The 12,074-nt window shown below is 40.1% G+C and overlaps 1 protein-coding gene across 4 annotated transcripts in view; it reads right to left on the reverse strand.

Annotated features, from left to right (window-relative positions):
• The window catches only part of LOC149207699 (chromatin remodeling protein EBS-like), a 97,133-nt gene that overhangs the window by 45,504 nt on the left and 39,555 nt on the right, over positions 1-12,074 (reverse strand). The window contains exons 4-5 of one of the 4 annotated variants that reach the window (XR_016252700.1): positions 11,303-11,441; positions 10,779-10,980 (exon numbers count right to left, since the gene is read on the reverse strand). Coding sequence is in view for 1 of the 4 variants with exons in the window: in XM_089395839.1 (XP_089251965.1) it covers positions 11,303-11,441 (139 nt within the window). In the remaining 3 variants the exon portion in view is untranslated. Of the gene's footprint in view, positions 1-10,778; positions 10,985-11,190; positions 11,442-12,074 lie in introns of all 4 variants that reach the window. The other 3 variants (XR_016252701.1, XR_016252702.1, XM_089395839.1) reach the window with 3 other exon arrangements.

Here is a 12,074-nt window from a genome sequence, read left to right on the forward strand (position 1 = left end):
TCATCCTAGCTAATTTATCAATCTCAGGCTCTGAGGATGATGAGGATTCACCTCCCTAACTTCTGCACTCGGCATCATCTTCAAGTCTCTCTGCAGCCATAATATTTGCTTCTACTTCAAAGGCTGCAGCTTGCATATCAGCCAAAGAAGTACATCTTTGTTCTCTTAATAGTAGGCAGAACCTAGAATCGAAGGCATTAGAATAAGTAATCATGGCAGAAGTAGGGGTGGGTTTTATTTCTGCTGGCATTCTACTGTACAAATGATTGAATCTGATATTGAAATCAGACAGCAGCTCACCATCTTCTCTCTGCAAGTTCCCAAATTCATCATGATAGAAGAGCAGATCTCTATTATTTCCCCAGTGCTTTAAAAATACATCATCTAAAGCATCAATGTCTGCAATGGACCTAGGGGGTAAATCTCTAAACCATTTTCTAGCCTCCCCATCTAGGCTTTGAACAAAAACCCTCATCCAAACATCCTCTTCATTGATATCCAAGTTATCAGCATAAAAATAAAATGACTCAAGGTGCTCTTCAGCTAATACTCCTTCTGCACCAGTAAACTTTGGCATAAATTCTTGATAATCTCCTGCAGGCATGGCATTTAAAGGTGTAGGCAAGACTAAGGGTCCATACCTAGCAACAATTATTCATTCTATCTTTGAAAGGGCTTGCTGGCCTGCCATGACTGAGGTATTCTAAAGGGATACTGGTAAACTAAGTGATATGAATCAATGAAAAGGATAGCAGAGACCGAGGAGAATGATGGACAACATAGAATGCTTTTATGGATAGAGATCCGAAAGGGAAATGAATAAACGGGAGCTGTATGAATCTCCGAAGGTGAACTTCACTAACAGAGACACATAAAATTCTTTAAGGCTTACCTGATCCTGATGCTCCCGTCTGCAAAGTTTTCTTCAATTAACAATCTTCTCAAGATTAGGCACTGGCTAGCTAGTGATTTCTGAAGATTTCTCTGAGCATGCTTCACGAATTGCGCCAGAACTTCAATGTGGAGTCGCCAAAGGATGGCCTTCCTCTAGTGGAGTCGCCAGACAGATGATTACAACCAAAATCTGTGTTCAAACCTTGTCTGTCATCAAAGCTTGAAGCTGTGTCGTCTCCCAGGGAAGCTGAGCTTCAATTCTCCTCTCCCCGGCAACGGCGCCATTTAATGTTATCACCCCAAGAAACTCACCTAGGTTGTATGTCAGTGATGCTCGGGAACATTACAAACTCAACAAATATGTTGGATAAATGGTGGATGAATGAAACAAATGCTGCATATTCAAGCCAGATAACCACTTCTACTATGATTGACCCTAGACATGGGTGAACACCCCCAGACTACAAGGCTTTTAACCACCAACTACTCACAGTTTGAGGATAAGGTGATAATGGAGAAAACTGACCACACCAGCAGATGCACAGGACCCTGTGATGGCCGGCTGCAACCAGTTAGGAGGTCTGTAAATCTATTATCTAATACCCAGACAGGATGACAGCTCTCTGGTATTGAAACAACAGAAACCTGCATGCACATTCAATGATACAGCTAAATCCTAACACAGAGGTGGGATGACAGCCCCTCTAATGCTAAACATTAACAGAACATGAATCAATGCAAACAGGCACAACCTGGAACAAGAAAGAGAAGTGGAAAGTGAGCAATTAATAGCAAAAGAAGCTTGTATTAGCTGGAAATGAAGACCAGACGCTGCAGGTTACAAGGTAGTTACAGTCTCCAGAAGTTGAACCTTACAGCAAGGTAACTTTCATCGAACACTCATCAATCTATTATATCTCTGTTCTGGGTATATATGGTGTTACATTACAAGATATCTCTGCTACCCATGCGTGGAGGAGCCCATAAATGGTCACCAACCGCATTTACATTTAGAAATGGGCCTCTGATACAAATCTGGCTGTGTTTAAATGGATTTGACCCTCTTTGGTGCATCTGCGGTCCTCCTTTGAGCAAGTGGAGTTAAATACGAGTGAAACCCATAACCATTGAATGCTCTGAACTGATCAGCGGTGTCCTGTTTCCTTCTCGGCCATACTGTGAATTAATTGCAGCCGCTGAACATTAAAACGGCTCCATCATGACTGTTTTGCTTATAAACAGTGAAACGCTGCCAAACTGCCCATTCCCGCCCATCACTGCTTCAATTTGGACTTTTAAAAGGTTCAGGCATGGTTCAATCATTTATTGGGTCCGCCTTTCAGGTCGCAATGCATGTCTTAACAGGCCAATCCTCTGTTTCTTTTATATTCAAAAATACTCATAAAACTGCTGCAAAATCATGAAAAATGGCTTTGGCGGTCTTGAATAATATATATATTTTACTTTCGAACCCTATCGGATCCGAGACCCATCGCAATCGGCACTTGCCCAGGCATCCTTTGTATTTTCTTTATACATTGAAAATACACAAAAAACATTGAAAATGCGACGGGCGCGGACTTGAAATTTTATGAAATATAGTGCTATATAACTATCGAGTCCGGCCCATCGCATCGCAACATGACTTATGTTAAAAGCCCCGCCCCTTTGACATCGCCGATAGCGATACGCCGATGCGATATCGGCGATCGCAAATATATATGTGCGAAAGGCCTGCCCCCTTTGAAAGCGTCGATGCAATACTGCCGATAGCGATACGCCGATGCGATATCAACGATCGCTCATCGCAAAATATAAAAGCTCCAACCTCTTTTGTAAGTCCTCCATTGCGATACACCGATGCGATATCGGCGATCGCTCATCGGCGATATTCCACATCGTTGCCGCTGCCTGCCTCCTCCGATTGCGATATGCCGACGCGATTTGGACCGTTGATCGGCCAGATCCAACGGCTGATATGAATTCGGACTTTTATGCCTGCGCTTTTGATTTTTGCATGGTTTTTGGAGTGTTTTTGCCTCCCGATAGTGTATTTCCGCCCTCCTAAGGGCTTTTCTCTTGCAACTTTTTCAATCGGTGGAAGGCTTTTAGACAAAATTTGAAGATTTCAACAGCAACAATGGATCCTTTGGCATGATTATAAGTGTCTTTGCAACCTTTGAGAGTGTTTGAATCCATTTTTTATCCTTTTGCATAGCAAAGCTAACAGCTCCAATTGGGACGTGATCTCTCGAAGAAGTGGACGAAGCTACTCGAACAGGAGGTCACGAGAACTCCAGCAATCTTTTGGTTATCGTAGACCTATTACCTACACATATAATAGATGAAGAACACGAGGCATCATGTTCTCGCGACGTCTCATGATCACAGATGCTTAATGTCAGGTCATAAAATCAACAGTAAAATAAAATATGCAAATTTTAATCTAGATACATATAATCTACCATGAGAAATATCATATGATGTTAGTTCTGATGAGAAAATGAGCATGCAATGCATCCTATCCTAACATGCATGTAGTAAGGCAAATATTAATTTTAACCATAAAGCCAGTGCAACCAACATATCATTGCATTAATATACATATGCCTTTCAATATGATTACTCATGTAACAACTCCCAAATCGAATGTGGACATAATCACATGGTGGAAGAAGCGGGTGGGAGATGGGAAAACCTGATCTCCATTCGAGGTGAAGGGAAGTCCTAGGAGAAAGAAAATAGGTTAATCTAGAGGTCCCGAGCTTTCCTTCTAAGTACACAATGGTGGAATGAAAGATCACTCTCAAGAACTCATCATCACAATCCCTGCTTGTAATATCATGCTTTGAAGATGTCACATGGTTGTGATGAGAGGGGGACGAAGGGTGAGAGAGAGGAGTACAACAAATAGGTTGCTCAATGTGATGGTCACATCAGAGAGGGGAGGTCATGGAGTCAACAAAACCCTTTGGGTGAGTCAAAGGGGATAAAGTGTATTCAATGAAGGGTTCCTCCTTGACACCATATTCAGAAAGGGGGAAAGGGGCATGGTCACTCGAGGTCATACCAAAAGGGACGAGATACTTGCTTGAGGAAGACCCAAGTTGATGAACAAGAGGGAAAGGCAAAGGGGAAGGTGAAGTGTCATATTCGACAGGTTTTCCTTCCCCATAATCTAAATGCAAGTGATTTGAATATACAATCATGAGGTGGGTAGATAGGAGCCTCATTGCTTTCCTCATTATAAGCATCAAATATTGGGTTTTCATCAAAAAGGGAATCAACCATTTCCAACTGTCCTTCTTCATGTAAGGGAAAATAATAATTCTCCTTTCCAAGGGTATCGATGGATATGACATCGCAGGTAATGCCCGGGATAAAGAGAAAACCAATCTCAACCTCCTCTTCTTTGTCGATATCATAAATGGGAGCATAATCAAATTGAGGCCCAATAATCTCCTGTTTCTCCTTTTCAATGCGAAAATAATCTCCAATGTCATCCTCCAAGGAGCTCATGGGATCACCTTCCTCAAGGTTCTCAAAAGAAGAGTCATCATGAGTGATACCCTTGAGAGAGGTAAGGTCAGTCTTGGCCTTACTTTCCATAGCCTCATTCTCAACACGTGCTCTCAAAATCATCCTGGCCATCTTGCAACCCCATCGAGGACTCATCTTCCTGCTCATCGTTGAGATCCTCAAGGTCATCTTCATCTTGGTTGGTTGCCAAGCGGGACCTCTCTTCTTCTCTCTTCTCTTGAAGAATAACTGCTCAGGTATTTGTTACATGATTTTGGTAATATGCTTATAGGACGAGAGCATTAGTAGAGTTCTCTTTATATTCACATTTCATCTTATGAAGCTTCACCTCTTCATCATATAAGCAGGGGAATACTTCATTAGAATTACATTCCCTTACAAACCCCCTACATGACCTACTATATTCATCCATTCTTTCTTGCGTGATTTGGAGGCTTTCAGGATCCAACTCTTCATCATCCTCAAAGGGGATCTCTTTCACTTCATTGTTATTGACCCCCAATTCCATAACTGATGTTTGCTCATCATCCTCATTTTCTTGGTCATCTAAATCCTCATCTAGTAAAGAGCCATATTTTTCTTTGATGTTGTGAGACAAGGAATTAAATGCACCAGTATAATAGGCAAGCTACAAGAAGAGATAATCTATGGGTCCTTCTTCATACTCCAGCGTTACGCTATCGAGGTTTGACCTGCTCTTGTTATAAAAATTGAGTATGAAGTCCTCGTTCTCATACTCTATTAGATGATCACAAAGCTTAGAGCACGAATCCAATCCTTCCCATAGGTCTAGTTCTTCCTCGAGGCTAATGTCAATGATACTTTCTTTAGCAATTTTTCATGATCTTGCATATAATGCCAAAATGGAGTCGCCATGGTGAATTAGCATGCCTTCAAAATGCTTGCTTCACCCTACAAGCATTGACTTTGAAGTTCAATGAGGAACTAGGACTCCGTTCCTCCAATGGAGTCACCAAATGATATATCAATAATGTCATATGTAGAGCAAAGCACACGTTTCATGTCCCCTGCAATGGCGCCAAAATGTTACTGCTCAAACTAGCAAGGGACCTAAAGCGCAGATGCTAGGCCAAGGACAACAAATGGAGACTTAGCCCACTGTCATCTCAGCTAAGGCTCTCTTCTATTTACGGACTTTCACTGATCGGGAGGAGACTCAGTATATTATGGAGTCATCGATGAAAGATAAGTCAATGAAATGATGTGGAGTGACCCAAACAATCCCTTTCGTAGAAGAGTTAGAAAGATAGAGGTTGCTTGCCTTCTAAGCAAAGTGCAATGTCTTCTAGGGAGAGGGAGGATTTAAGGGTTGGGTTTTATGGGGTATCACTTATGAAGGAACATCCCAATCCCTAAAATCCTTATTGTAATTGGTATCCCGAATAGTTCTTGAGGAATTGTCTTTTCACAAAAATGGCACCACACAGGGCCAAGTGGACCCGGTCTAGGATAGGAGTAATGAGTATAGCAACCAATGATGTTTATACCCTAGACAAGGTGGGGAAAAGGTCAAAGAAATAATTTTCCCTTGAAGGTGTTGATTTGATCCTATGAAGCACTAGCCTTGGGGATGCTAAGGCAAAGTTTGATCCTGGAGTTACAGCTTGGCTTTTCTCCCAACCCCACCGTCGAAAGGGATTCAAAATTGGAGGAGAGCTTAAGGAAACACCAACAGGAGATCGAACTTTTTGGACGGCTAGCTTGTCGAGAAATTGATGCGCTCTAGGTGACCCAACTTGGCTAGACCTGGAAGAAGGTGAAAGAATGTGATTTTTGGTGACCACCTTTTGGTAGATCAGTGCCTTAGTCTTTGGGAGAATGGAGTCTATGATGAATGGGAGTAGGATTTCTTTATTCCCAGTCAAGGAGGCATCATGACCACTTCGCTAGCCTTCTAGGTCAAGAAGAAGCAATCTTGCAGCTTTTATACATCAAAGTGCAAAGGAAATGACTTATGAAGGTCAATTCTTTGATAGAATTACCCTTGGGAGATTTCGTTCATATTACATGGCCCATACATTAAGAGATGTTATAATAGAGACAAAACTACACAATTTTAAGCAGTAAATGCATGCAACAATTAGCCCTAAAACAACGAAAATCTCAGTGCAATGTATATGACAAAGTAAAACAAGAATAACATTAAAATTATGTACTTACATGTAATAGAATATATCCAACCATTCATAATTGACAAGAGAGAAGCTCCAAGAGAAGATAGACCAATATCCACACATCAAAATTCATCCATAAAGCTCCAATTCATCCTCTGGAAAAAGTGCGAAATTCTCTAAAAAAGAGAGATCCAATCCAAAGTGATGATGAGTAAATGAGCTCATCTCACTTGTATTTATACACAAATTAAGAGTTCGAATTAGCCTCCTTGGCCTACATAAGCCCCAAAAATAAAATAATGTTCTAATAATTCAACTTTTGGTGACAAGCCCACCAAACTAGCTCATAAATGAAAAAGTAAGCCTCTCAAGAGGTCAAATAATAATCTATGCATGTCGTAGGGCACTCTAAGAGGCCTAATGAGGTCCATGGGTGCCACAATGAAGAATAGGATCCTCAAAAGCAGTGGACAAGGGGTTGGCCCCTTGTAATAACCGTGGTGCTCCAAATGACATGTGGGGGCACACAAGTGTCCTCATGGATCTCCAAACAAATTGAAGATACTTGGAGATCGCCTACATGGGCGAGGATGATGGTGTAGGTGATGCCACATCATCATGCAAGTCCTAGATCATCTGCCATGTGTATGGTGCAAATTTGGGATCAACGAGGCATGATGGGTTAGGTGCATCTTCCTCGTCCAATAAGTGAACCACAAGCAATCTCTAAATGGTTGCAGAGATCCATGGAGTGATGTTTGTTGCTGTGGAGGCCCATGGCTCTCAACGCACACCCCTACATGTGCCAATGTAGCCCTCTGGAGGATTAGGACCCTATATAGAGAGACCAAACCCAAATGGAGACCATCTGCAATCCTGCATAAAATCCAATGCGTCCCCTAGCCTTCTAGTACAACAAGTCATTAGGGAAATTGAGTAAATGAGCTTACCAACCATGGACCACAGGTGGGAACTTCATAATGGTTTGCCCTTCCATAATGGGCTTCAAGATGTGCCAATGTCTCCTAAAATCCAAATGGGGTTAACCAAGTATCTTGTTAGGTGGTTTCTACTTCTAAAAGGGATAATATGTTCAAGGTACATCCTTCAAAAGGTGATGGCTTGTTGCAGATAGGTAAATGAAGTAGGGGATGAGAAGGGGCAACCCTAGGTCATATGCTGGGGTACAAGGGTAGCTAATAAGAGGGAAGCCCACACTTGGATTCGTAATGTATAGGAGGGAGCAATCGTGGTACATGAGGTGCCCCAACCTTGATTTTTCCACCCTTCTTTATATGCCTTTTGCCTTTTTATGATTTTCTTTGATTAACTGCTCGGGGCTCAAGGTGTAAGAGCATGATGCATAAGATATAGCAGTGAATACCCCCATTTAAAGGTAAGGCGATTCATTGCCCACCAGGGGTTGGGACAATCATGGGTTCCTATATGATGATGGAGACTCATAGAACCTATAGGAACCAAGGTGATGGCCATAATGATGGGGAGGAGCTCATGTATTGGTTTTTGCCCACGTGCTAAATGTGTTTGTCCTGACCATCCTTTGCATTTTGTGGTACATTTTCCTGTTGAATATGGCCAAATATGCTTTTGTTTGTCTTTTTCGCTGCATCAACCTCCGGGGCATCATTCCAGGACCGACCTAAGGTGTGGGCAAGGGCAAGGGGAGAACTAGCCCTACATGGACCCAGTGGAGGAATGTGGACCTAGGTGGGAGAAATGATGAATGAGGTAATAATGAGTGGAAGGGGATAATATATGCGGATGAGGGAGCAAGACCACGCAACCAAAATCAGAGTTTCCCATGAAATATCATCCCTAAAGCCAAATGGTCAATAAAAGAGATCCCACAGGACTAGAATCCAAGGTTAATATCCAAAAAGGGTCTATGGAATAAGAGCACGGACCTAACTCATTCTTTCCGTTGAATCCCCCCATTAATCCATGCCCATAAGTGTCCATGATAAGCAAACTACAATACTCAATTACCAAATAACAAGGCATACCTTTAGCTTCAAGAGGCCCACCTTCGAACATACGATCATGGCTAATGGGTGAGGGACCACATGGCTGGCTCAAGTGGCGAAGAAATGGCACAACGAGCTAGTTGGTGGCTGCAAGGGGCTGCTGGTTGCCAGCTGAAGACCATTTTGGGAAAAAAAATATATGCTAGGGATATCACCCACAAAATGGTGGGTAACAGGGCCAACATACAAAACCTTCGTGACTACAAGTTACAATTTTGTTGGATAGAACACAACAACTGAGCAATGGATTCACGAATATCTTACAAAGAAGCACTCAAGAGTCAACACCAAATCAACAAGGCCAAGAGGAGCTCCAACTAGTGACGAATTCATTGTTAAGAAGGACCTTTAAATCTATTGTGCTCCTTAAAGCAAATGAGATAAGAGAGAGTATTGAATGCTAGTTGACATTGACATTATTATCTAGATTTAGCAACCTATGGTCATCCATCAATGTCTTTACGGATTGCTTGAGTGTTGAATGGGGACGTGATTTTCTGGCTAGGTTTTATGAAGAAGATTGTTTATTCTCATGTTTATGAATATCAATGAGCAACACATGATCTTAAAAGGGGGGAATTTGTCCTCTCAACCCCAAATTTTAATCTAAGAACAAAAAAATTATCCTTGACTCATCTTTAAGTGAGGTTCCCAAACCTACCTATGCACTTTTGAGAAAAGGATATCCTTGTATTGAAATCAAAAATTATGATTATCCTCGGCTCCTATTTGTGTGAGGCTCCCAAACCTTCCTATGCACATTTGGGAAGAACAGATCCTTTTATTCAAATCAAAAATTCCCTTGACATTTTTATCAACTTGTCGAATATGTCAAGAAGCTAACTATTTAATTGCAACTTGCCTAAGGATAAAAGGAGGTTCGATTATTCCCCAACAAGCAAAATGATGCAAACCCAAATAGAAGGTATTCCAAGCACGTCTTAATGGTTTCTAAGTATTTGGATGAAAACAAAGAAGGCCAAGATGGGGAGGACAACCACCCTGGGAAAAGACTAAGCTCACGCAACTCACACGTTGAATATTGAAGTCTCTAATCTACTGGTTGAGAACCTAACATGTCTGGAAATTCATATGGAAATTGACCCCCAAAAAAAGAAAGGCCAAAGCAATTAAACAAATCACCCAATGTCAAAAAGTAATGTGCCCAATGGATAAAGTGTTCAATAAGAAAAGACATGTAGATCAAGAGAATACTAAGAGTCTTAGAATGTTTTTTTTTTGAAACATATAATGTAATCAGTCCATTAGGATCTACCAATATCACTGAAGAAAGGAAAGGAAAGCATAACCATAACCTTTGAATCTACCCCATCTTGTCTTGGGAGGGGAGATGATTTTGATAAGAGGATTTGGATTGACAAGCCATTAAATGGGTTAAGTTATAGCCAACATTTTGAGACTAAATAATTCAAAACCACTATCATTGTGACCAAAAAAAAGGAAACATAAAATTACCAATGCTAAGTATATTCCACTATCATGTAACCATTATAAAACATAATCTCTATCAACAACAAACAACCTATAAGGGATTTGATATAATGCTTTCTCATAATGTCCCTAACATATTTCCTTGTGCTTTTGTCTTAACTCTTTTCACCTTACTCCAATCCTTTATCTTTTTCAAAGTTAATTGTAAAAGCACAAAAGGTGACTTTTTGCATAAAAAGGTATATTTCAAAGAATTTGTTTCTAAGAAGTCACTTCAAGAGTACCATTCTTGGTTAATGAGAATACTCATTGAACTCCTTTCCCTTTATCAAAGTAGTCAACCTAATGCTTGAGATCAACATCATAACTCTCACTAGGTCGCACGTGAAAGTATGCTTTGTATTATGATGGAGTGGGCAATTAAACATGTCATCTTGAACATGAATCCAACTTCTTTAGTTCCTATTCCTTTTGGCCTTCTTCCTTTTAATAACCATAAATAAGTTATTTCATTCATGACCCTAACCTCAAGTATTATATTTGAGTCAACCCTAATCAAGATAATTCAATTGTTACTTTCATGATCTTAGTTTTTGTTATTATAACATACTCCCAAACCATCATTTTTCACCCAATTCTGTTCTTTCATTCTATTTTTGGCGAAAGAAAAATTATTTTCCTTACAAGTACATCACAGATCACTAGAAGATACCTCTTTATATATGTGGCATGACTTGTTACAGTCTTGCAAATATCTTTCCAACCACCATTGTTAGCTCTTTGATATTGTTTCTTAGACAAGTTCTTGAACTATCCCACTGTTTATTTGTGCTATACCTCCAAGGCCACAATAATTTCAAGATTTGTAGACCATATTTGATGATATAAGGCTGTAAACACTAGATCTTATCAACCTAGCTAAAAGTACAAAAGGACAAAGTATTAGTATCAAAATCCTAATTGCCAATGTGTGAGCATAATTTGAAATTCTTCTTACATATACAATATCCACTTTGAAAGCCCATTCAATACAAGATGTTTTAAATTTTGAACTCATCCATATAACCACATGGACCAAGGATAGCATACAAGCCAATAATATAGAAAATCACCAACCATAATACCTTAAACCTTTTTGTGAACTTTAGCTTCTAACTGATCCAAACTTTGACTAATAAAATCCCTGAAAGCAAAACATTTCCACTATTATTTCTGCGAAAATAAAATTCATCGCACCTTGTTCTCAACAGGTAGTGTAACTGGATGGAAGTTGCGTGACTTTTTATCATCATCTTCAGATGAACAATCTGAACAAAAAAAACGTTCTACTTTTTTTGCTTGTTCTACGGTCATGTCCACACAAGAAGGGTGAAACCTGTATGTGCATGAAAAAAAGCAAACAAAAACTCACAAATTAGTCCCAATACATTCCTTGAGTCCACAGACTCCCTTACCTTCTCTCTCAAACACACACAAATGGTCAAAACATGTGAGAAAGGAAAGTAACATGATATCACAAGGCACAACCTGCATAAAGACTGAACCCAAATGATGACACAAATCTTCAAACATGAAGCATTCCCTTGTTAAAAAACAAATATCTTCAACTAAAAGTAGCAAACATAAGCAGTATTAAAGGTCTCCTCTCACATGCAGATGTGGATATGATTTGTTGTGAGATAGTAGTATCTACACATTTTATATAAGCATGTACATAATCTCAAACTCTGTGTCAGGAATGCATTTTTACCGGTGCTATGTATAGATATATGCCTTTCTTATGCATGTTTTATGCCCTTCATACCAGTACAAATGACACAAACATATGCATATGCACAGCGACCAATATATAAGCACAAGGAAAGCTAAGATAACTTCAAAAAAGTCACCCACTACTTCAGAAACGACTTAGAGAGAGGCCAAGTTCACAGTTCATAACACTTGCATGTTATAGCAAGGATTCTTAGGTATCAGCCGGAATTGAGAATTAAAACTAAAAAAAGGTTTA

This window comes from Pinus tabuliformis, chromosome 1_2, assembly GCF_031772625.1.
Source record: "Pinus tabuliformis cultivar Carrire ecotype Pingquan chromosome 1_2, CPIR1, whole genome shotgun sequence".
Classification (NCBI taxonomy): Eukaryota; Viridiplantae; Streptophyta; class Pinopsida; order Pinales; family Pinaceae; genus Pinus; species Pinus tabuliformis.